This window comes from Ambystoma mexicanum, chromosome 10, assembly GCF_040938575.1.
Source record: "Ambystoma mexicanum isolate Mex_15411 chromosome 10, UKY_AmexF1_1, whole genome shotgun sequence".
Lineage (NCBI taxonomy): Eukaryota > Metazoa > Chordata > Amphibia > Caudata > Ambystomatidae > Ambystoma > Ambystoma mexicanum.
Window position 1 is genome coordinate 610,072,390 of NC_090932.1, and position 27,117 is coordinate 610,099,506.

At 43.3% G+C, this 27,117-nt stretch overlaps 1 protein-coding gene across 5 annotated transcripts in view; it reads right to left on the reverse strand.

Moving 5' to 3' along the window:
- DOCK10 (dedicator of cytokinesis 10) overlaps positions 1–27,117 on the reverse strand; it is a 2,208,289-nt gene that overhangs the window by 1,528,404 nt on the left and 652,768 nt on the right. For all 5 annotated transcript variants that reach the window (XM_069618176.1, XM_069618179.1, XM_069618177.1 and 2 more), the window contains exon 5: positions 17,620–17,692. In XM_069618176.1, the coding sequence (XP_069474277.1) occupies positions 17,620–17,692 (73 nt within the window). The remainder of the gene's footprint in view (positions 1–17,619; positions 17,693–27,117) is intronic.

Here is a 27,117-nt window from a genome sequence, read left to right on the forward strand (position 1 = left end):
ACTATTTTGGGTACTCCCAACATGTGGTGGCGGAGTGAGCACACATAGCATTTCCCGTTGTACCTCTGTTTCCCCACCGAGTTCATATAACTGTACCATACATTGTTGAACTCCGGGAGGTGCACATTGGACATAGTATCAATCACTATTCGCTTGTACTGGTCATATTCGCTTTCCTCCTCCAAGCCCCTTTTCAGTCATACGTTTAAATCCCATAATAAAGTATCCTGTATCTTCAATTGCTTAAAATTTACCACTGTGGTTAAATATTCATCATTTGGTGTGGGGGCTTCAAAAAATATATCAAAAATGTCAACATATGTACATTCCTTTGTGGTAATACTACTGCATTCACATCTCTCCTTTACATGGCTTACCCATATAATGACACTAAATATATATATAAACAATGTAAAGCAAACCCACACATAAGCGGATATAAGAATGTACTACAAATACAATCAAAATACACATTTTTTTTATCTTGTGCAACAATCTTTGTTTAGTTGAATAAACATGATGCAAGAAAACTCCAAAGAGTAAGAACAACAAATATTTCAAACAATACTGCTGTGAATGAAAAACCTAAATTCATCAAACATTAACAATAACCCAAAAACCTTTAGTCACAGTACCCAGTACCGCAATTCCTTTACTTATACAGCAAGGGGAGTAGCATATACTAAATTTTACAGGACATTATAATGGGGCTCACTCCATCTTCTCACAAAATTCTTAATATACACCTTGTCATTTGGAAACAATGGTAATTGTGGTGCGCTCGCAGATTCCGGTGCATCACTGTTATCAGTGTCTTCCGATCTCCGTGGAGCAATCTGTTTAGAAAGGTATTTAATACACTTGGTTAACTGAGTCAAATACAAGTGGAATTCATCCCCCAGGATCGACGCAGCCCTGTGAGCATCTGAAACACTCTGTATAGTAGTTAGAGGCATGTGCATACATCTTCCCATCACAATCTCGTGAGGGCAGAGGTGATGCTCCCTACAGGGCTGAGTTCTTAAATTGAAAAATGCCAAGGGGAGACCATGTACTGAATTCCTTTTCAGTGACGCACACAACTTGTATAATTTTGTTTTGAGCAGACTGTTCATAATCTCCACAATTTCGTTGGCCTGAGGGTGATGAATGGAACACAGCTTGTCCTTAGTTCCTAAAAGTGCCGTAATATTCTTAAACAGCTCATTGAAGAAGCAAGTGTTGTTGTCACTTCCAAGAGTAGTGCACACTCCCCATTGGGGAAACATTTGTCTGCCTAAAACTTGGTGGTTGATTTGGCATCAGGATGCGCACATGGTCCAGCCTCAATCCAATAGAAGAAAGGACAAACAATCACTATCAAGTACCAAAAAGAGTTACATCTCTCTCCCATATCAGCAAAATCTATATGTAAATCGCAAAATGGTCCAATATGGCACTGCAGGGTGTCTTTTAAAGTCTTCAAAGTTTGTCCTGTGCTATAAGTCTGGCACATCACACAATTGGATGTAAACAAAGATAACAACTCTTGAATATTAGGCACATACCAATCTTCCTGAATATCTGCAGCAATATGTTGTTAAGATATATGGGTGGGGTAGTGGAGCTGGTCAAAGGGCACCAACACCAGTGCTTGAGACATCATGGCATTCCCCTTACTCATTTGCATCCACAACAAGTCAGTTGGGGATTGTGCACACCCTCTCGTTTGCCATACTAACATCTCACTTTGTGGGACGTAGCCTTGTATCTCAATAATTTCTGTAACACAGAGGGCCATCTATGACACCATCAACTGAAGCTGTATATTATTAAATGTTGGATGCGCAGGTATCTCTCGGACTGGTAAATAAGCAGCCTGTTTTGCCATGGTGTCTGCCACTTTGTTAGTGAGGGAGACAAAGTCTATGCCGCTTGTGTAGGTGGTGCACTTTACTATTGCGGCAAGCATAGTTTGTGTGAGCGTGGCAATCTATCCAACAAAGCTGCATGTTGTACGGGAGATATATATCTGCTCCACTAAACCCTCTCCTCATCCATCTAGACAATCCTGAGTGGACAATCGTGACGTATGCCGAGTCTGAATATATCAATACTCGACATCCCTGTGCTGCCTCAAGCACTTCTACGAGAGCAATCCTTTCTTCTGCTTGTACTGAATAATGACCTGGCAGTCTCCGCTGCAAGATAACCTCACATTCTCCATCAACGAGACCCACCACCGCCACTCCAGTATGTCACTAACCCATATCCTGGTCAACATTTGATGATCTGTCAATGAAAGGGTCATCAAGGTCATGGACCTTTAGGAATACCATCCTCTGGGCCTTCATAGGTGACAAAATAATGCCCCTCATCATGGTCAATAATGGGCTCAATAAAAAAGGTAGCTGGATTCACTGTCATAGCCCTTTGCGTGGTCAAAGTGGATTTGGATCTCTCTAGTATCGCAAAAACTGCATCTTCGACATTTCGTGTTAGGGAACTCATGACAATTGTTGCAGACTTCTCGATAGTGAACTCAGAAGCATCCAACCCTTGTTCACACGGGAACTGTCCTTGCATGACAGAATCTAGCATGCCACTAATAGGCCAAATGTTTGTGCCCCATATTGCTGTGTTGTGTCAGTTCAGCAGTCATGGAATGTTAAAAGAATTCAAACTCTTGCGTATGATCAGGATTAGCCAATACTGGGGCAGTGGAAATGACATCTTTAAGCTTCTGAAATGAGGCAACCATTTCATCAGTCCAGATGATCGTATTTGTTGTACGTTGCGCTTCCTTGAGGGCCTGAAGCAATGTTTTCGTTTATGACGTGTAATCAAAATTCCATGCTCTACAATAATTACAAAGGTCAATACATTTCTGCATATCCTTCACTGTCATTTGCTGTGGTGTGGCATGCATTTCTGCTGCTTGCCCTGAGGTTACCTTTTCCAATTCGCGCAAATCAACTATCCCACGGACACCACCTCCTGCTGACAATATTGCAATTTTGCTCTGTCCACCTTGTAGCCTTTGTTGGCTAACAATTGTAACAACGCTATACAGTCTTCCCTGCATCGGCACTCTGTATTACTATATACCAACAAGTGATCCACATATTGGATTATGGTACCAGGGACAGAGATGTTGCCTAAATCCTAAGGTAGCACCCTGTTTCAAATACTCAGGGACTCACAGTTCCATTGAGGGAGCCTAATATATTCGAATCAGGATGCAAGGGCATTGAGAAAAAAAACATTCCTCAAATCCACTACAATGAAATGGATGGTCTCCACAGGTATATTACACAATATTGCAGCAGGGTACGGAACCACTGGGAACTCTGCCTCTTAATTACAATGTAATTAAGAGGGTTTGATCCTGAATCATTCTCCAACTAGCTACTTTCAATTTCTTCACTAGATCGATAGCCATGTTACAGGGTGAATTTGAAGGTACCATAGAGCCCTGATATTAAAGGGCCATAATGGTGTCATAAATACCCTCCTCTGCTGCCTTTCGACAGGGCATACTGTTTTACTCACAGCAACACACCGCCGGGTTTCAGAGTGATGCATATCGGCGTGACGCTTTTTAAGAGTCCCACATCATGTGGATTGCTCATCCACAATTTGTCAGGAACCATAGCCAGATCTGCAGAGTTGAATGAAGGAGCCGTCCCTACCAGCAACACGGGGCATACCACATGTCTATACTGTATCATGATTTCACAGGACGCACACACTTCCAATATTATTTCTCCTTCCTTTTCTCAGTTCTCAAACAACCAGTGGGGTAACGGGCCCCATTGAAAACCCCTGGAAACCCCGATTGGTACTGAGGTTGGTACCCACCTGTGCACCCGTTCTCTCCGCCCTACCCGGGTGCTGTGTGTGCATCCGCTTGAAGCGTCCTAAGGTCGGCCGATGCTTCTGTCTGCACTGCTGCTACATCATCCTCCAATGCAACCTTTGCTAACTTCTTTTGAACTATTTGTACGTCATCTGCTTGCGCTCGATGTGCTGTTTCCTTCTCTTTTTCTCTCAACTGTTTACAATGGTGGATAAGAATAGACTAAATTTCCACCCAACCCTTTGTCTCAAACCGCGCTATCTTGTCAAGTGCCTTCTGTACCTCTTTCGGGAGCCCTCTTAACCACGAAATAGGACAAAGGAATCGCTCGATCCCATGAACCCCCTATCTCCAGGCTGCCACATTTCTTGTTTATGTAATATGTATTGGGCCAGATTCTCATTGTCACGCATTATTTGTTGCATAATCGACTGAAGATCGGGTGTTGTCTTGATATGCACACCACAACCCCTCGCATACTTGCATCTGGATGTCGTTAAAATATGCTCTGTCATGGCTATCGTCGCCCCAATTTACACCCTGATACCTTGCTTTAATACATATGTCATCAGCCTGGTCTACCCGGACCGACACAAACTTACTTTTCAAGTCACCTACAGCTAAAGTAGTCCCAGCTGTGTGCTTTTTGAATGCGCATATACATTTGCCCGCCCTGGCTGTAAGGGACATGAGTGTCTTTACAAGGTTATTTTTTCCATGTGCGCCCAAGGGATATACAGTGCTCTTCCTGGGCCCTTTTGCAACATCGGAAACTGTGCCTCTACTGTCTTCACAACTTTTTTCTTTCTCAACACCGATCTCTTAGCCACTGCCCTTCACCCAAACCTGTTACATAACCTGGGTCCCCCCAAATGTTCAAATTGTGAGGATATTACAGGTGGTTGCTCTGCTTCTTCCAGTTCATCTACTGTATCCCACTCCTCTTCCTCTTCATGTGTATAATCATATTCCTCCACCAATCTTGCCCTCATATAATCCACACCCGCCTCTTGACTCCTATCTTCACATTCTTTTTCTATGTGTACATCTTTGATAACTGTAGTATCAATAGGAAACAAAATGTCCCTTGCTCTCCATTCATTCACCCCTCCAGGTGCCCATTGTCTCTCTGGTCGTACTAATTTTAATTGTGCTAATTCACCTTCCAGCTGCCTTAATGCATCTACCAGCTCTTTTTGTGGTTTGGTATCCTCTACCTCAGACCCTTTACCACTCCCAGCGGCCGACGCTCTGGGATTGGGAATATTCTGATAGTTTGCCAACGTGGGTGGTGGGGGTGTCGTAGTAGGCAATGGGGCATACATAGGGTTTGTCTATCCTGATGCAGCATGCATAGGGTAGCATTCTAATGGTGTACACCTGTCTGTTTCTATAAGGGCCACAGCAGCGCTCGGGACAGTAACCATGGTAGTAATAGTACTACATGAGGCAGTCGCCTCACATGCTGCTTTAGAATAAATCGGTGGGACAATCCTATAAATTTTCGACCATTTTCCACAATTCCAATACCTCCTTCCTTTTTTATTTTCTTCCCTTATATTTAGCTGTTAAAAATGTATACATGTGACTTAGTATCTCTCTATTGTCTGTTCCCTGTTCTGGCCATGGCTTAAACATCACTTCCCTTTGTTTACGCACACCTTTCCCTATGATATTTAAGAATCTTATCTGGATACAACGGAAGGGCCTTACACATATAATCCAATGGGGTTGTTGGCTCCATAATAACTGCCCTTTCTCATCAATATTTTTACAATGTTACTCAATGCCCTTGTCCTGCCCCACCAACCCGTATACCTTCCCCACCCCCTACTTACACCCCACACTCAATGCTTTTCTCCCACACACACACAAATATACACACATTTTTCACCCTTCCCACTACTTTTTAACAAAGGTGTACCCTACAGTATTTTAATGCATTTTTTTCAATTGTTTGTTTAGTTACTTTCAATTAATGAAAAAAACAACGTCATTATTTATTGGTGCATATTTTACATTTTTCAAATTTAGGTTTTTCCTTTTTATTTATATTATTCTTTCTCAGCCTTCCGAAACGATGTGTCAAGTTAATTCATACCTATTGTCTTGGCACATTATTGGCTGAAAATTCAATTATTACAAAAATTGTACAGTTTCAAAAATAAATTATTTAATTAGAAAAGGACAAACATTAATATAATGCAAAAATTTCCTAAACCACATCAATCTAAAACAGAACCGAGAGTGCGTTCCTGGTCTATCCCCAAGTGTTTGCGATTCTTCGAAACACCAAAGTGCTGCTATACACACATTCTTCAAAACATGGTCTACGTCTCAAAAAAAACAAGTTGAATTTCTCCTGAACTGGAAAAGACTTGCACAGGGATCCTAACAACCCCATTTTGCTAGCCTGATGTTTCGGTGGAGTGACAAGTTAACCGCCTTCTCCAGGAACTCATATTATTGTCACCTGACCCTCGCATTCTGCCTGATATCTTTCATTTGAGATATGTGAAGTATGATCTCTATAGTATCTCATTGCAATGTATAGCATCTTATTGTAACCATCTCTGGTTCCACGTTCAATGTGTCAACCTTCTCCCCAAGGAGGATGGAACATGGAATGTGGAACACGGGAAGAAAGATGCATAAAGCAATGTACAGGAGCATTCGGTTGTGCCATGAGAGAGCCAGTGGGCTTATCCCTTAACTTAAAATAAATCAATTTATAATTTACTATATGGTATTGAGCTTCCATCATTTCAGTCTCCTTGGTCAGGTTTACTGTATCCTGGCCCTACACCTGATGCTGAATATTTGCCTCTTAGTAGATGTAGTGCGTGTGCAAAAATAAACCAAACAACATGGCGCTGGTGCGAGGCCATTTTGGACATTCACTTCCATCACCACAAAGAAAGCCTGCGATTTCATGGGCTCAGTAAGTAAACGTGAATTTTGCAAATGGTTGCAAGATCAGGATGATCTCAGATGAGCTAGCGGGAAGGAATGATTGTTGTCTCCTCTACTAAAGGACGAGCTCAGGAGGGAGTGGGGCTACACAGGTGCAGCGATAAGGGGTGCTATGAACAGAGACGAGAGAGAGAAGCTGGGTTTTTCCACTTCTATCTGGATTTTTCCACTCTGTACTCCCAATGCTTGCTGTCTGCTCTTTGGCCGATGGCAGATGCAACCATGAAGGGACAGGGATTCATCCCAATAAAGAGCTGAGATATTTATCAGTGGAAGGAGATAGAACTGCACCTCCGGTTCATGAAGTCTCGCTGAGAGGGAGGACGCTCCGCTCCAGACCCTGTTAGCACGAATGATCTCTATGCCTACCTGCTTTTGGGACTAAGCAGTGTTGAGGAGGCCGAGATGAAGGTGTTTTCTGCGGCTGATGCTACGGTGATGTATTTTCTCTATGCAGATGTATAATCATCTATAAGTGTTATGTGTTAGTTATATGTATGTTTATTGGGTGTGAATAAAGGGCCTACAACGAGCCATTTATGTTATCTTTCTAACCATTAGTCCACGTGTGCTTTATTGTCTGAGTCCACATTTTTGCTACTGGTTGGGGTAAGAGGGTGCAGAAATCCGAGGCCCTTATATGCGCCTTGAAAAGCAAAACATTTGGCACTGTGAGAAGGTTCTTTCTGTTGCTATTGATGCCAAAGAAGCCCTGCCAAACTGACATATTTGATGTAATGGACTCTGCGAGGCAATATTGCTTTTGTGAATATTTGACGAGAAAGATTGGTGTTTTGTGGTATTGTTGATAGGGACGCGAAACATGGATTTGATATCATGAGTTCCCTGTTTAGGAAGACAGGAAGCTCCGCAGGCGGAGTCTGTCCTTAAGTGACTATCCCAGGGTGGACCAAAAGTCCCTATTATAAAGTGGCACAAACGTGGGCATGTGGTGCAGTTCTGAGTGAGACCTTGGATAATAGCACAGGAGAGGCAAGCCCGGCTGAGGTAGTGGGCTGCCTGCAACAAGTGCCTGTGGAGAAAGGGAAAGAGTGTTCAGCGTTAGGCAGAAGAGGTTGGATTCTGTTGCATGCTTTCCGAAAGGTGCATCAACAGAACGTGGAGCTAGAGGCAAGTGTGTTGAGGTTGGAAAAGGAGCTGGAAGCGGAGAAGCAGATTGCGCTAGTGCAGCACCTTCAAATGAAGTTTTATCATGATAAGGCTGACAAATATCAGTTAGTTGCTGAGCGTGCTGCTGTAAGAGTTGCTCAATATTAATATCCAAAGCGAAGAGGGAGGGTTAACATCCGTAAAGGTAGCAACTGTGAATGCCTCCGCATGGGGTTGATTGGGACCCTGATCAATGGGGATGTCTTTGACAGTACCAGCAGAGGGAGTGGTCCAGAGCCGGTGGTAGTGGCTCGGCCCAAATCTGGTCGGGCGTGTGTAACAGCTAAACCAGTAATACACAGGTGGGCTGGTCCTAATCCCAACAATCCCAGAGGGGGGGCAGGTGGATTTGACTATGCTAGAGGATTATTCCTAGGAGGAGGTTGGGGAAATTATCAGCTGATTGAAACAGAGGGCTGGTGAATCTTTGTTAACTGGGATGGTCAGATTATTTGATGGAGGGGCGGCGGGTCTCTGGGTTGATGCCACGGACGCCGGTAGGTTTTTGCCCTTGTCATAGAAGATACACATACAAGGGAAATTACGTGTAGGCCCTCCCTGTGATCATGATGGGGGAGAAGTGCAAATGTTTTTATTACAACTGGTGACTCAAGGGTGTAACCTCAAGTATCTGATCACCTCAGACTGGCCTGCGGAGGAGAAGTGGTATACATTGAGTGAGGCCATACAAAGAGTGAGGGAGCATGCTATGAAAGAAACGATTCATTTAGACACACCCCAACATATCGGATTGGTAGCCAGGAATGCCATCATCCCAACTGTTCCCCTTGCATTAGTGGGTTTGACGGAGCGGATGAGAGATGAGTTGAATGATGCCATTCGTCAATTGGCCAACTCAGGGGAATGGGAAAAGGCTGAGGATAAACCCTGTGAACGGGAGCGAGAGGGGCGAAGTGAATGGTGAACCCCTGGAAAGAGATTTGATGGCAGAGACTTGCGGTTATCCAGAAAGGATAGATTTTTAGCGCTTCTAAAAGATGGGGTGCCATGGGAAGACATTGATGGAATTGAAACACATGAAATGTACAAGTTAAACCAAAAACGAGTGGTGGAAGGGAAAGAGGTACAAGCAAGTGAAACGGCAGGGGGTGTAGAAACCCAGTAGGAATTTGATACCTTCCGCACCACCCGTAGAAGATGTGGACGATTAATCTCCAGGTACATCCCCACAATTTCAGCTGACCTATGAAGATTTGAGGCAAATAGTGAGTGCAATGGTAGAAATAAGTCTAAATATGCCCTTTCCAAGTACGGACAGGATTGTGGCCAAACTCCGGTGTCAACTGCCCAAATTAAGGTATACGGACGACCTCATGTGAAAGTGAAATTATTTTTGGCAATCAGGAAATATTCAAGAGGTCTGTGCTTTAATTCATACCCGGGCAGAGGCCTCATTGATACATGGGAATCCTCCAAGATTTAATGGGTGGCATTTCACAATCACCTTTTTGGTGGGGGAAAAGAGACCCCTGCCGTGCAAACTAAAATTGATATGAAAATTGGCAGTTTCAAAAGGAACACTTACCAAGTTGTTTCAATACCTGAATACATCATTGGATTTGACATCCTGGAGGGTTTAACTCTTGGGTTGGAAGGTAAACTTTATCAGTTCGGGGTGAGTGCTTTGACTTATACCCAGATTGTGGTGGGAAAATTGAAGATGCCTCTGGTGCAGGTTCCGTTCACTACAAGGCAGAAACAATATCGAATTCTGGGGGACAGAAAGAAATTTCCGACACCATTAAAGGATACGTGGACACTGGTGTGTTGCATCCCGTAACCATGGCTTGGAATAACCCAGTCTTGCCTGTTAAAAAAATGGGCGGAAGTTACTGTATGACTGTAGATTATCGCGAGTTGAATAAATATACCCCTCCATTAATCCCTGCAGTCCCAGATGCAGTTACTTTGATTGAGAATGTGCAGAAGTTCGAGGGAACCTGGTTTGCTGTGTTAGATTTGGGGAATGAATTCTTCACTGTGCCGATTGCTGAAGAATGTCAGGAGCAATTTGTATTTTCCTGTAATTGGAGGCAATATACTTTTCAATGTTTGCCAATGGGATACATGCACAGTCAGACCATCTGTCACCGACTGGCGGCAGGGCATTTAGACAAAATTCTGTGTAAGATCGATGTGCAAATTGTGCATTACATGCAAACGCACCTAGAACTTATCAGGGAAGGGTTACGTAAGGAAGGATGGGGAAATTAATGAAGCTAAAACACAGGGTCCAGCAGAGACCATGATCTTCTCGGGAATACAATGGCATAAGACACTGTGAAATGGTGCCAAAGGCCAAGCAAAAGATTCTGGAGTTCTCTACCCCAACGAACAAGAAACAAGCTCAGCAGTTCATTGGGTTGTTTGGATTTTGGAGATAGCATATATCGCATTTGGGGAAGATATTGATGCCCCTCTACCGAGTGATGCGCAAGACATTCCATCTTGAATGGTGTGAGGAGCAAGAGAAAACCTTTTAGCTAGCAAAAGATACCATACAGAAAGTGCTTGATTTATAACCCATGAGGGAAGCGGAGGTAGAGTTGAATGTATCTGTGCAATCTAGTAGTTTGTGGCAATAGCTGGACAGGAAGCGGGTGCCTTTAGGGTTTTGGAGTCATAATTTGCCTGAGGCTGGTGACCGATATACTCCCTTTGAAAAACAGCTATTAGCCTGCTATTGGGCACTCGTGGATACTGAGCAGATGACTGTGGGACACAATGGGCCTCATTCCGAGTATGGTGGTAGCCATGGAGCAATTAGCTCCATGGCTGCCTCCCATACCGGTACCGCCTCTGGGTTGGTTCAATGGGGACTTACCGGTCCATTCCGACCTTGGAGGGACCGGTAAGTCCCCACTGAAAAAAACATTCCCCTTTCCCATTTCAGCCCCCATAGGGCTCAATGGGAATGCGGAAGTAGCTAATAACAGTACCGCAATTTACGGTACCGTTATTAGCTCCGAAGTCCCTTAACGGGTCCCGTCCACAACATCTGGTCAGACCAGGCGTTAAAGGAGGGACCCGCTAAGGGACCTCGGAATAGGGCGCAAAGGGTATACCGGCACCGGTGTCCTTACCGGTGACGGTAATCCCTTTGCGCCCAACTCCGAATGAGTCCCAATGTATTGATCCAACCGGAAATCCCAATTATGGAGTGGGTATTGAGCTCCCCTAAGACACATCGGATAGGGCATGCACAAGAGGATAGCATTATTAAATGGGAGTGGAACATACAAGACCATGCCAAAACAGGAAAGGGGGAGTCACAGAATTAAATGAAACAAGTGGCAGGAGTGCCGCTAATAGACCTGGAATCTACAGAGAGGACAGAAATCAGTGAATCCCCGGTAAAATGGGAAATCCCATATGGTGAATTAACAAGTGAATAAGTTGAACACGCTTGGTTCACAGATGGATCAGCCAAATATGTCCGGACTGAGCGGCATTGGAAAGCAGCAGCATACAATCCCAAACTGAAGAAGGTGTTTACTACTTCTGGAAAAGGGAAAATTATTAAGTATGCAGACTTTTATACGTGTATCAGGCTTTGAAGCAAGACGTTTATGGTTCTTGTAATATCTACATGGACTCCTGGTTTATTGTGAATGGAGTGACAGTTTGGCTGCCCACATGGCAGAAGAATGTATGGAAGGTTCATAACAAAGAAATATGGGGAAAAAGGTTGTGGCAAGATATCACTGAAATGCTAGCGCCTACAGCTGTAACTGTATATCATGTAGACGCACATTGTGCAACAGACTCACTAGAACGGTGGTTCAATTCTGTTGCAGACGAACATGCCAAAATTGCAGTCATGGATGCGAGATCTGAGGAAGATGATTTGGAAGGGATTGCTAAATGGTCCCACCAGAAAAGTGGGCATCCCGGAGAAAAAGCTTCTATCAGGTGGGCACAAGATAGGGGAATTAGCCTTCTATTGGAGATTGTGAAAACAGTGATTTTACAATGCCATGTGTCAGCATCAGAAGAGGTCTATTCCTTATGTAATTCGAGGTACATTGAAATGATGTAAATTACCTGGACAAATTTGGCAGATCGATTATATCGGTCGTTTACCTATTAGTCGAGGATGTCAATATGCGTGTACTATTGTGGACATGTATTCTGGTTACCTGATGGTGTTGCCATGCAAAAGAGCCACACAATTGAATATGATTAAATTGCTGGATCAAGTGGCTGTATACTATGGAGTACCCTTACAGATTCACAAGTGACAATGGGTCACTTTAAGAGAAAATTGCTTCTGGATTATTGTCAGGATAAAAGGCATTCAAAGTATCTTTCATGTCCCATACCACCATGAGGCTTTGGGGTCGACTGAGAGAATGAATGGAATTTTGAAAGAACAATTGCGTAAAACAGGTGATGCCACCTTGAAGGGGTGGCGGAAACGTTTGTTGGAGGTGGTCCAGATTTTGAATAATCGCCCCATTGCAAACAGGGTGACTTCTCTGATGCGCATGTTAACACCAGCCATACAAATGAAACCAAACGGAGCTATAGAAACTTTGTTTTATTGGGAAATGTCTCCTGGGGCTTTAGCTCCTTATCAAGCCACTCCTGAGTCTGCTGGGCTGGATTTGAATGAAAGAAAAGAAATTGGATTGGAACCCTGGGGCATTGTGGTGATTGATATGGGGATCGGAGTACAAATTCCCTCTGACCATGTGGGATTGATTGCCCCAGATCTGAATTAGCCTTAAGGGGTATTCAGGTGTTGGGTGGGATTGTGAATGCAAATTACCAAGGAGAAATCAAGGGAATCCTGTTGAACAGTGGAGAAAATATGTTGCCCATTCATACAGGGGATATGTAGCACAACTCATTTTGGTACCTGTGAAAATCTTTATGGTAAAGAAGGGATAACCGCCCACAGTAGAGACAACCCGGTGGGATAAAGGCTTTGGCTCCTCAGATGCAATGGTCCTGGGTGTGAGGTTATGGGGGGGAAAGCCTAGTGGTATTATAAAAGGACTGTTTGTGTACTCTAAAACAGCAAGTGTGAACACAATCTCCTACAACTCACCTCCTGCAAGCCTCCACTATAGTACAATTCCTAAGTGCTTAGATCCCAGACTTCCCAATGCTTGACATCCCTGCCCTCCCTAAATGCTATCCAAGCAGCAGAAACCCCCCCTTCACACCCAAAACACAGTAAATAAAGAGTCCATAATATCTTAACTGAAGCGCCACCTCCTCAACATAGAAACAGAGGGAGCACCTTCCAACTACACCGACATTTCATTACCCTCCTGTGCATGTCTGCAACCAACTCCATGGTACATTCCACCCTGTGAATGTACAATCCATGGGGAGTCATGTACAATGTGTCTTCTACCAAAAGACCCCCACCAACCGGTGTCTGTTACACCCATCATCCATCCACCTTTCAGGTGATCACCACCTCACCTCCTTATATAGGGCATCTGACTCACAATAGACCCATTGACTTGGGTAAATGTACCATTCCAGTATTTCTGCGGAAAACACACTATACCTGAAATCACTTTCAAGAATTACACAAAGTTACCTGCACAACAGACCACAAGCCATTCAGATGAAACACACATCACTTGCCAATCAGACATCACTTTGACCAAGCACTGCACAATCACACTAGAATCACAAAGTCAAAACATGATGCATGCCAAAATACACCATTGGCCTGTCAAATAACATCACACAAGAACATAGAGCAAGCGCAACTCATGAAGCATGTCATGTGCAATGTGACACACATGACCGCTCAGAGGGCTTCTGCCGCAAATACTTAAGAGTTTGTATAAAAAAATGCACACCAAGCCAGACCTTTAAAAGCCTATCTTGGTGTCAATGAAGGTGACATATGCTGATTGTTGCACTACACACCCGCCAAAAACCTTGGAAAATATTGCAATAGGAGCTATTTGGGAAGAGCCGCTTCATGCACTGTGGGACTCTGTGGAGCCCCCATCATGGAAGGTGTCCAACTTACTCTGATGGTGTCTGCCAATAAGCATGCAGCTTCTCACTGGTATACACTTGAATCAGTCAATTACTTATTTTCACGAAGGTCCATAAATACCCCGTGTTATTCTTGTTCACAGCCGCCATTCAGGGAGGTGCTTTTTTGTATTTTGTCAAATTTGTTTTTGCTGAGTAAACCACCAGCATGCTAAGCCAGCACAGCAGTGAGTAGGCAGAGACCACACATCATTGTTGTTGACATAGGACCAGGTGGTTCAAGTTTAGTCACATACTAGACACCATATTAAAAGTTAGCTACAGTGCAGAATGTAACGATGGCCAGTACTGTCCTGAGACATAGGAGAGTTGCTCTATTGCAGGAAATGACAGAGGGAGAAGTTATTCCTTGGCATGTGTATGCCACAACAAACACACACATGCACAACATAGCTACAAACAAAGACACACAATCACAAATTATTAGAGGCCCTACTTGGCACACATTGTCACATGAAGTCAAACAGGCATGTTGTGTGCTCACATGAAGTGGGTAACTTGTACGCAATAGGTCAGTCAGGCTTTCCATGGCCAGGGGCAGGCTCTGACTGGCATATAGGGCAATGCCTGAACCAAAAACAAGAAATGTGTGTGTGGGTCAGTTATTTTGGTAAAAGTGTGATGTCTGTATGGGGTCATGTTCCTATTGGACAGGCACAATAATTGGGGATAGTAACTAGCAACGTTTTCCTAAAACAAAATTGAAGAAGATATGCCACCACAGCATTCGCCCTTTGCCAACCAACTTCCTATTTTGATGAAAGTGGGTCAATTGTTGACCCATGTGGCCCAGTTTGATGAGTTACTTCACCGTGCGGCTAATAGTTTTTATCAATGTTGCTGAATAAATATCCTTTAAAATGCACAATTTGCATCACATTTTATCTAAAACCTCCCCCTTAGGTACTAATCAAACAGTGTGTCCCAAAAGGAATGAATAGCCATTTGCAACTTTGGGACACTTTTTCATTGTTGCCCAAGACAATGTTATGCCCCAGTCCAACACTGCATGCACAGACAGAGCCGACAGTCAGTGTCGTATTTCTGTCTTGTTAAGTAAAGTTCTATGTCTGTGTTATCGTTACGAGGCATTACCCTGGTTGAGGTTAAGGGCCACCATCACCCTGTCGTTTGTGTTCTCTCCATGCATGCTTTCCAGAAGAATCTGCCTAGTTGGCACAAACAGGGTCTCAATAGGAGGAGGAGGCCAGCTTTGTATTATCACATCGTCAAATTAATTTACACCTCCAGATGCATTCCTCCACCGTTTTAAAATGTTTTGAAAAGTATATTGGAAAACAATACTTTATAAACACTGAGCCCGATTTAGGAAGGATTTTCAATTTCAATGGGTGCATCTCATTATCAAAGGCTTTGCGAATCAGGTCCCATGTTTTTATACCTATGCAAAGACATACCAGCATTCTTGAGCCTATGTACAAAACATGGCACAGTCCGAGGCGAGCGATAGCACAGACATAACAGTAGCACTTAAACCAGAAAACCATCAGAACCACCTGCCTGAATGCTCCCCATATTTGGCCAGAGAAATATCGGCCTCTGGCACGTCTCCACCCTCCCCCATTCTCTCCCTGCAGTTCACATCCCCAGCTTCAGGTACCGTTTTTCATTCAAAATCATACTGGACCAGGCCCTTGGCTGGCCTGCTTAACTATAATTTGCGCTCTCTGGGATTTATCAATGTTACAGAGAAGCACATTTCAAAACAACAATCCGGAGCTGAGGCTTTCTTTTTTTTAACCACAGTAAAATGCATACCTATGTGTGCGAAAAATAATTTTAAAAGACCTAGACCCAAAATACTCCCTGACAGAAGTGGACTTTATGTTTAAACCGCAGATGCAGTCTACTCAAGGAAGCTCTATGATGCCAGGGTCTGCCCGCAGTGCGGAGCATGCCTCATGCGCTCACTTAATTAAAACAAGAATTATACAACAAGGCAAACATTTCCTCTAGCCCGGCAGCTGCAGATGGGTTCTACTAGATTCAATTGTGGCATTTTGGGGTTTTGAAGATTTTCTTCTAGATACAGGTATGGTATTTTTTTATTTTCGGAAATGTTATCATGTATGTCCAGAAAGAAAAACAGATTGTATCTATTGGTTACATTCGAATATCCAATACACCCAATAGACATAATTTAACATGCCTAACCAGTTCCAATGGGAGGCACTCCAAAGTGTCATACACACGCTCAAAAGTGTCGCAGTTAAATCACCCGGCCTTCAACACTGAGGGGCGGGCAGCACCCCGGCCCACCACAAGAGCTGGTCGGTCACTGGGTCGGAGCTGCCTGTCTGGGCAGTCTAGCTGCTCCCTGCAGCCCATGCCAGTCAGCCAACCTAACAACAGTACACTGTACACCTGACTCACCCACCAGAACCACCAATTCCAACGTGTGAATGTGAACAGTGTGCAAGAATGCATTTATTATGCCTCCATAATCGGAACCTCCACCAAGCTCTGTCATTCTAATCTCACCTGAACGCCAGTGCCACTTGTTGGGCAAACACTGTAGGCATGCTGCCTGCCAGTGCACGTTGGCCGCCCTGCTGCTGCACCTGCGCTACACCACCAGCTGCAACCAGCAGGCAGGGCATGTGTGGTTCCCTGGCCGGTGCCCCTATTCATGCGAAGGCGCTGTGTAAGCCCAGTCAGCGTCAGGTCAGCTCAGCCCTTCTGGATAAGAAAATAAATGTGCAGCATGCCTGAGCAGTCAATTTAATGCGAACCACCCAGGCTGGCTGGATGTTCACAATGCGATTACTGTTGTAGTTCAATTTCTGTATCCTTCTCCTTTGCCAAAGAAGCCCTATACCCCGAGGCCTACCAGGCAATGTCCGGTGTCCCGGTGTCCCGGTGGGGCAGTACCGCCCTGACAGCCTCTCTAATGTGCAATGAAAAAACAGCACAGAGATGAGTTGGATGCTTAAACTCGCCTTTCCTCCAGACTTCTCAGATGGTTATTTCCCTCCTCTTTTACTCTGGTCTACAGAATGTGCTTCTGCATTGGATCACACCCTTAAATGAGAGCACATTAAACCCATCTACGTACTTATCGATAGGCAACCAGAAAGATCTCTCAGCTCTTGAAAATCACCCCTTTTGGGCCAAGCCAGTGATTAATTCCACTTTTGAGGTAATACGCTATATGATTCCTACAATGTGTTTCTAGCTCACTCCACTGGCTAAATAATACAATAGAGCGCCACACATTATACAAATGGTATCCCGAGAAAACCACACAGGTTAACCTAAGTCCCTTAAGAGATAGTAGGCCGTCTGCCATTAAATAATGCCAAATTATTTGTATCTGTAAAATGTGGCCTCAAAGTGAAACATTGTTTCTCAATTTGGGCAATAAAAAACGAACAGGGAAAAAAATATGTTTACACATGCCTCTAAGTGGAAGAAGTAAAATGGACATTTGTATATTTTAATAGCAGCATGCAGTGGCGTCTATCAAAAAGCAGAAATGGAGGTTGTCAACGAACTGAAGTTTTTACAATTGCATATTTAAAGTATTCGAATCTGAGACATGGGGGTAAGCATAGCCATGCACTTACTTCATCTTTATCAGCATCCTCGTGATCGATTTCAAATGAATGTGAGGGTAATTTCTCTGGTCCCAATTCAATGCTGTAAAAGGAAAATGAGAAATAATTGACTCTTTACAAAAAGTAGAACACAAAAAACGGTGTTAGTTACTGTTGCCCACAAGCAAACAACATGTTTGGTTTGATTGCATATACGAGGGAGAGTGTATGGAAGCACAAAATGGAACCCCTGGAAATATATGTTGAATTAGGGGAACAATCAAAAGACGGAGGGAAGAGGGTCAATTTGAGGCAGCAAACCACAACACAAGGTTTTTGATCTCTTTGAGTGACCGAGAAGTCTCCTTAGCAGCAAATATGTTTAAATAGATAATTTGCAACTGAAAGTGCTGAAAGAATCTGGTGCCCTTGTGAGTGATATGAACCTACAAGAAGTAATTAGACATGTGCACTTTGGCAACATTTTTGTAGGGTTTGAAATTGAGATTCGATGAGCAGGAGCTAAAACCAGCTCATGGGTGTCGGCATCATCCAGTAGGCAGTATCCTGTAAGACAGAATAACTGGTGGCAAGGATGGGATTGCTGCACCCCATTTAAAAAAATAAAATCAGAGGTGAAGAGACAAGAAAGACTGAACCCTTGTGAACACCGGGCACACTTCAACAATAGTGAGCACCTGAGAAGCACCTGCTTGCAGCACGATGCCTGGGGATGGAGAGAGAGAGACAGGCAGAGGAGTGCAAGTAACGCTTCCGAGGATGAAGGGCCCAGTGCTGCTGCCTTCCAGCGACCAGGCCCATTTGACATGGGTGATGAACAAGCCCTAGGCCAAAGATGGGAGGGATGGCTATGGAGATTTGAAAAGTACATGGCCGTGTATGATGAAAAGGCCCCTGACAAGTTTGTCAGAAGACTGCTCATCAACCTCGTTGAGGACGAAGTTGAAAGTTCCATCCTCATTGCCAGTTATCCTGTCTCACTCTGTGGTGCCCCTTAGGAAGGGCCTATAGCTGCTGCACGTGCTGAGCTGGAATGAGGGACATGGAGCAGGGAATAACGTGTGCTTTTCTGTCTGTATTCGTTTACATTATGCCGCAAACGCACCAAATCCCCTTTTGCACATGCACGAGCATGTGTAAGTCTTATTGGTTCCTTCCGGCGAGACGAGGCTCCTTGTAACGCAAGGTTAACCGTGTCCATGCAGGACACAACAGGCAGGAGCTATTGCAGGGGAACCAGGATTTACCAGAGATGCTCCATTAACTTTTTGTCCATTTTGTATGAAACATTGTGTTTAGATGTATATTACTTGTGTTCTAATTCTTGTTTATTAACATTCTCAGATACTAAAAGTTAATGTCACACTTACATGTTTGGGAGTCCCCAGTTGGCCAGAGGAGCCACAAATAGCTCCTGGTAGCTGTTGGTGGGAAGCTAACCAGGGTCTACTATGCTAGAAGCAGGCGCTAAATAGCTCCCAGCTCCCCTCAATTTCGAACCCTGTTTTATCTGTGAAACCTGTCCTGAGAATTTTTGATTTTTGCTCTGTAAAGTGCACTTGGTTTCTTTGCAGGAATGTGGCTGCTGCTGAATATGCACAGTTTGCACAGGTGCTCGTTTGCTAATGTCTGCGGCCACACCAGCACTGCTTTCAAACTATGTGAGGATGTTACATAACCACTCCCATTCCTATAGTGGAAACATATGCACTTCTGGTGTGCACTGTTGACAGACACACGAGAAGCTCAAATTGGAATTGGCCACGTTTGAGACACAAGGGTACCTCATGACCCAAATGTTAATATGCAAAAACTGTGTAGCATTTTCACATCAAGCGTTTTTATTAAAAGCTCATTTGCATAAGGGAGCAGCCCCTTATCATAAAATACCTATTCATTACCATGTGAAATTCACATTGTAATGTAAGAGAACATATGTTATGTTTTTTTTTTTAACAGTCTGTTAATACATCATTCCTGCTGAGCAACAATGGACCTCGATTTCAAAACTGCAGTCCCAACGGATTTTTGGTAACTTTCGTGGGGCATACGTGTTATTCTTGGCAGATCTGCTAGAAGGATCCTCCTAGCAGTAGATGGAATATGCCTGGAAGCATAATTAAACTGGCCTCTCAAGTATCAATCTGTAATATGCACAGAAACAAATGTAGGACAAATCTAATTTTTAACTTTTTTTGGAAATGTGCAGATTTAAAATGGTAACCTGTTTTCCAGTGTTTAAAGATGTGAAGTACCAGAATTCTCAGAGCTAATTAATTTGTTACACCTGAAACAGAAATGCAGACCTGCCTGAAAAAACACAGAAACTCAGCCTCCCTGAAGATTGATGAAGTCATGAAAACGTGTGTTAGGAGGAGAAGCTAAAGACTGGTAACAGAGCACCTGCCTTCACATCTTTAAACATTGTTACAGGAGTCCTGGGCTCACAAGGCAGTGCAGCAGGGCCATCATGCCTTACATTGGAGAGCCACAACCATGGCTTTCCCCCTCCCCCTATCAAGGGGAAGATTTGTGCTATGGAGGGAGTTGTTTCCAGTCACCTGCCAGCAAAATCAAATGTGAAAAATACAAGTACCAGAATCCTCAGAGCTAATTAATTTGTTACACCTGAAACAGAAATGCAGACCTGCCTGAAAAAACACAGAAACTCAGCCTCCTTGAAGATTGATGAAGTCATGAAAACGTGCGTTAGGAGGAGAAGCTAAAGACTGGTAACAGAGTGCCTGCCTTCACATCTATAAACATTGTTACAGAAGTCCCGGGCTCACAAGGCAGTGCAGTAGGGCCATCATGCCTTACATTGGAGAGCCACAACCATGGCTTTCCCCCTCCCCCCATCAAGGGGAAGATTTGTGCTATGGAGGGAGTTGTTTCCAGTCACCTGCCAGCAAAATCAAGTGTGAAAAATACAAGTACCAGAATCCTCAGAGCTAATCAATCTGTTACACCTGAAACAGAAATGCAGACCTGCCTGAAAAAACACAGAAACTCAGCCTCCCTGAAGATTGATGAAGTCATGAAAACGTGCGTTAGGAGGAGAAGCTAAAGACTGGTAACAGAGTGCCTGCCTTCACATCTTTAAACATTGTTACAGGAGTCCCGGGCTCACAAGGCAGTGCAGCAGGGCCATCATGCCTTACATTGGAGAGCCACAACCATGACCTTCCCCCTTCCCCCATCAAAGGGAAGATTTGTGCTGTGGAGGGAGTTGTTTCCAGTCACCTGCCAGCAAAATCAAGTGTGAAAAATACAAGTACCAGAATCCTCAGAGCTAATTAATTTGTTACACCTGAAACAGAAATGCAGACCTGCCTGAAAAAACACAGAAACTCAGCCTCCCTGAAGATTGATGAAGACATGAAAACATGTGTTAGGAGGAGAAGCTAAAGACTGGTAACAGAGCGCCTGCCTTCACATCTTTAACCTGTTTTCCAGGTTAACTTGCAATCATTTTAGCGGACCCTTTATTCATGGTAGCAGAACTGAAGTTACCTACAACCTGGAGGCCAGTTTGAATTAAAGATACATTAGATCCCATCAAAATAAGTATATAGTTATGCAAAAGCAATTGAAGTTACTGCCAATGTAGAAGTTGTACATAAATATATTGTCTGCCTATCTTGGCTCTCCACTCATTGGTTGAGCAGACGAAAGGCATATACACTGTACGTTCTTCCATATATTCCGAAAAGCCATACTCAGGAAATGTTTTGTGATTTTTGTAACTATTTGACATCTCACCCCACGTGACGGTGTGCTTCCCTGAGAAGGACTGGACCATGTGCAATTCTTAAAGGAATCTGCTAAGTGTTTTCAGAGGCGATATTTAAAAACGAGATGCTTTGATTTGTAAGAGACAAGTGTGAGGGGCATTAAAGAGGAGTTGACAAGCCAGTGACTCACGGAAGAAACATTATGTTACCTTGTGAATTACCTTTCCCATCACATACTTGTACTCTTCATGATTTCCTACAGGTATAGAACTCTGGTTTTGACAACAGCAGAGAGATCATGCTGGGGACGGTGACCTTAGTGGTTCTTGGAAAAGGGCATGCGTACAAGCCAATCCGCTGTGAGGATTCCACTGTATAAGGAATGTTCTGTACTCATTGTTTTCAATATATGTTGAAACTATTGACAGTTCTTCGTCCCCTTGCATAGAGGATAACACATCGTTTTTGCATAAGGGGTTGAAGGCCCTCTCCTCAATCTGCCTTTGAGGGAAAGAGATTTTACCTGATGGAAGACACAAATGCTTGAATGGAGCAAAATAAGTGGTACCCAAGACTCCCAATTCCACTTTTGAGGCAAGAGTCCTGCAAGTCACATTTACCATCTTAATTCTCTTGAAATGGGCAGACACGAGTCCCAATTCTGCAAGTGAATGAATTTCAGAACCCAAAGCTTTTTCAATTTCACAGGCATTACTCCTGGCATGTGTGGTTCTTCAGCACTGTACTTTTTCATTCAAGAAGAAGTGGAGTCTGTCTTGAGACTGGACATTGTAGTCAGACTCCTGACACTCACACACCTGGTTGCCTCCTAAGCCTGACCCACTTGCCACATCAAGATGCCTAAACCAAATCTTCTACTTTTGTTGAAATGAGAAGTGCCTACTTGACACTGTTAAGCCTCCTTAGGAGGGTAAAGTAATACAGCTGTGGAGTAGGTGCCCTATGGGCATTCTAAGGTATATTGAGCCATAGGAATTAACCTTTGGCACAAGAGACTGGTTAGGTCACCCTTGCCCACCTTATCCTTTGATTGTTAATTTTCACGGATTCAATTCATTCTTGCCTGAATTTTTCTGCTTTAAATTTGTGTTATATATCTCTAGGCTGCATTATCTATGATATGTTAAAAAGGAATTATTGTATTTTTCTTTTAATGTTGATTGTTATGTTGTATGATTGTGATAAAATTTGTAAAGGTTTTTATAACCATAAACAAATAAAAAATAAAAAAATATTTTTTTTTTTACAGTTTTGCTAGTTGGCTGTGTTAAAGTCAATTTCTCATTTTTATAGAACCTTACTTCGACATTTCTTTTATTTTCTACTTACAGTCTTATTGTTGTTTGGATGCTTATGCAGAGGATTCAAACCTCTGAAGAGTATAACCTGACCTCAATGTAGTTAATGAAAATGGAGGCAAAAGAGATATACAATTCAATTTCTGCCTTTAATCTTTATGACTGAAAAACAACTGAACCGAGCTGTGATACAAGTTTGGGCATAAGAAATGGAAGTGTTTGCTCTTCCTAGTACCTTATCAGACCACTATTAGGTTTTGTGATATGCACCAAGGGAATCACGGATAATTTGGGAATTAAGGCCAAAAACTTTCCATGAGCTGACTCATCCAGTATGGAATGTGGTCATTTCAACCAGAAGCCTGGCATCCCATACCATTATCATCGAAAAACCTCCACAAAGTCTTTCATAATTAAAAGGAAATTATGATTTATGAGGAGTTTTTTGATGTCCTGTAAACTGGATCATGGACACATAAGGCCTCATCACGAGTTGGACGGTATTCCGGCTGTAATACCGCCCGACTATAATAGTGTTAGCACCCACCGAGCCAGCCGTATTATCGCCGGATCACAGGTTGGCATTTTCAGCTCTACTACTGTGCGCTAATACAGCCGGCTGTAATACAGGGTGCTAAATTGGATTTTCACCACCAGAAAAAAGATGAAGGTAAAACGGGCCATTTAGCACCCAACTCGTGATAGGGCCAGCCTATAAAGGTAGCGGTAATACTGTTACTGCCGCATTTAAGGGCGACATCCCAACTCGTGATGAGGCCCAAAGAAATCTATATTCAGAGTCAGATTACATCTCTTAGTGGCCAGTTCTTACTTTTGGGTTTAATCATCATCATCAATAAAGTTTATTCGGAGAAAAGGATCCATAAACCCGTTTAACAAACAACAATGCACACATTTTCCAACAATAATTATTCCTGTTAAAAACAAGCCTTATAAAATCATGTTTCTACACACAATGTGTTAGAAAGCGTCAGAATAAAAATAATCCATGTACTATATCATCTTTCAAACAGTTTCTTCCACCGATACCAAGCTTTTCTTAAAAATTCTAGGCAGCCCCAAGCCACTGGGATAGTTTCAGCGCAGAGCAACAATTTGCGTGCCGGTCTAACTTGAGAAAAACCTGTGTTTTTGAGCAAAGGTAGAATGGTCATCTTCCTAATGTCTTGGTTAACAGGGATCTTCCTCTGTCCAGTTACATCCCGGGCAAACTATGGGCTGTTCCATGCTCGACTGTTTTTTTGTTCTTGACCTGAGCCATAGACAATTAAAACATGCCCTGGTCAGTGGCCAACGATCTGTGGGCTTATGGCTATGCAGGAGATACGGCTGAATGCCTTCTAGGCCAGAGATAAGCATATGTTTTCTGTTGGATTCAACACTGAGACCAGTTGTTTCTCTATTAGACACATTGATTGAGTGAAACAGTTGCGTCGATTTGTTTATCACAGGCAGTAATAAGAGTGCAGATGTACATTGCAAACTTTGAGCATTCAGCTGAAATATGCACTTGTAGACATAAGATAGCCAAGGTATTTTACGCCTTCTTAGACTTGTGGTCAGAGATGTAATAAACATGTGTGTTAAGGTATCCTTTGGATTAGACCACACCGCCAGCCAATGGAACAGAGGAGCCATGTGCCACTCGTCCCTGATATGGGGGATTCCAAGTTCAATATGTACAGCAGAATTGGGTGCTGAACTAGGAAGAGCAAGCAGCTTTTTTAAAAAGGTACTTTCTAGTGTTTCGTTTGGGGTTACTTTTTCCATGCCCCACAAAGCTGCACCGTATTTAGTTGCAGCCTTCGTTTTGGGCTCTGTACACCTCCAAAATCATCTTGATCGGCTGCTATGAGCACATATTCTGAAAATGAGACAGGCCCCCTGAGGGCTTGCCTCTTCTTCAATCACTACTTCTCTATATGTGAATCCCCCCACCAGTTTTCACTAAAAATAACTCCAAGATAATCAAATATATCTACCCTGGGAATTAGTTCACCACAGCTCCACATTTTTTGTAGTTTTAAGAGTCTGGCGCCTCTGCTTGAACAGACCATTATTGCAGATTTTTTACAGTTCATGGCTAACTTAAGGTTTGACATAAACAAAGTAAAGGTGTCTATTAGATGTTGTACTGCTATAGGGGTGCGTGCGATCAAAACTGTGTCATCCATATAGGCCAACACTGATAGCAGAAATCCACCCAGCCTGAGGTAATCAGCATTAGTTTCCACCAATGCCCGGTAGAGATCATTAATATAAAGAGCGAATAACACCAGAGCTACCACACACCCCAGGCGCACTCCCGATGCCACTTCGAAGAAACCAGTGCATTGCCCTTGTTCACCAAATTTCACACAGGCGGAGGTGTTCTCATGAATAATCTGCAACACTTTCACTAACTCCTCTGGGCAGCCCATGGACCTGAGCACTCTCCACAACAACACCATCTACTTTATCGAATGCTGTGCTCAAGTCCATGAACGCCAAGTAGAGTGGTTCACCCCTCACAAAAACAGAGGATGCTCCCGCCAGGTACATGTTAAGGGCTTGGACACGAGTCCCCAAACCTGGTCCAAGGCCATACATATTTACCAAAGCCTTGCTCTCAGAATCCACTGTTCCAGGTCTGCGCGACCAAAAATCTTGAAAGAGGTGTCTAATAAAGAGATTGGCCTATAGGACAATGGGTTGCCCAAATCATGGAGATGTTCCATGCCCATGGAAGTTCTTCTTACCTGAAATCTTTAAATGCTACCGGTGGACAGATGTTTAGGAGGCCACTCTTGTTATATGAACAGATGAATACTTCTGGTAAGATACCCAGACTGGTGGTCAGTCATAATGTAGAATGCAATAATGTAGAAAATCAAAATGTCAATTTTGTTTTTTAGAAAACAATAATGTCGAAAAACAATAATGTCAAATTTTTTCTACATTTTTTAGAATGTTTTCAAAAAAAAAATATATATATAATTAAAATGTGTTGAGTATGAGGGGTGAGAGGGTGGTGGGGGGTGGCCGGGGGGTGTTGGGTGAGGAGGGTTGGGGGAGACCCCCCTAGTAAATTATAATCTTCTTGTTTATTTATTTATTGATAGTGCTAATTGACATTTTTTTTTCGACATTTATTTTTCTAAAAATGTATATGTATAGGTTTTCGACATTTTTTTTCTACATTTTTGTAAGTCGACATTTTTTTTCTACATTATGACTATAAACCACCCAGACCAATTCACGGTAGCTTGGAGGGCAGTCAAGGCTAAATCTCAGGAGGAGCGAGGGTGATAAGGGGCCCCCAATGAGCCCACACAGTGAAATGCCAAGAATTTCAATTAGACAGCAGTATCTGAAAATATACTATTTATTATAGGGCCAAAAACAACACAAATGAATATAGAAATGAAATATTAAACACCACACAAGCAACACTCTATGTAAAATATACACACCCACTGGAGTCAGTGTGAGAAATGTAATAACTCCATCAATATCTGCAAATGAAAAGGGTGAATACATTTTATAGAACCAATAGACTTCAGAGATGGCAACCAAAACTTTATAAGTCCAGCCCTAAAATAAATGAAGCCATGTCCTCAACATTCAATGTGCGTGTAAAAGTTAAAGGAATAATTCTGAAGGGATGAAATGGATTCCAAGAGTCAGGTGAGGATCTGCTACGATGAACAAAGCTGTTCCTGATTTTCGGAGGGCTTCAGGCAGCGAATGCTACCCAAGCCAAAGGGAAGACCAAAAATAACCTGCAATGCGTAAAAGTGTTTGGATGAGCAAAGGCCTACCGGTAAGTGACTTTACTACTCACCGCCCTCTGCTCAGGTTTGGTCCAGACTTGGCAGGTCTAGGGGTGGTCATAAGAAGTACGATTTCCCGTCCTCGGTTTCCAGATGCACAGGTGCTGCAGGTGCGAAAACAGGTCCAATATGGGACAGGAGCTGTAACTGTTGATTCAGATGAAGAACAAATAAAACACCAATGCAGCAGGTCTCAGGGCACTGGTAGGAACGCAGGAAATCTGCCTTCTGTGACCATCACTGTCCCACAGTGACGCAGGGACACCCAACGCTTGTGGTATGACATACCCTCCTATCTCGCAAACCAAAGGTACTGGATAACAAAGTTCAGCAGAAGGGTGCGAAATGGCGATACTCCTGCCCGGCAACCAAGGATTGAGCTGGACAATTCACTGGATGGCCCAGGGACACTTCGGAACAGGCTCACTTGCAGGGTTACCAGGATATGTCGAAAGTGATTGGTCCTGTAAGGATATTTGGCGTGTTACAGCACAGAGTACAGCACTACTGTACAGGTAGCAATTTTTTTTTTGATGCAGCACCACCACATGGGTGTGGTGCATTGCTATATGTGTTGCCAGATTAACATGGACATATAAGTAAAGACAGGCTATTCAGTCA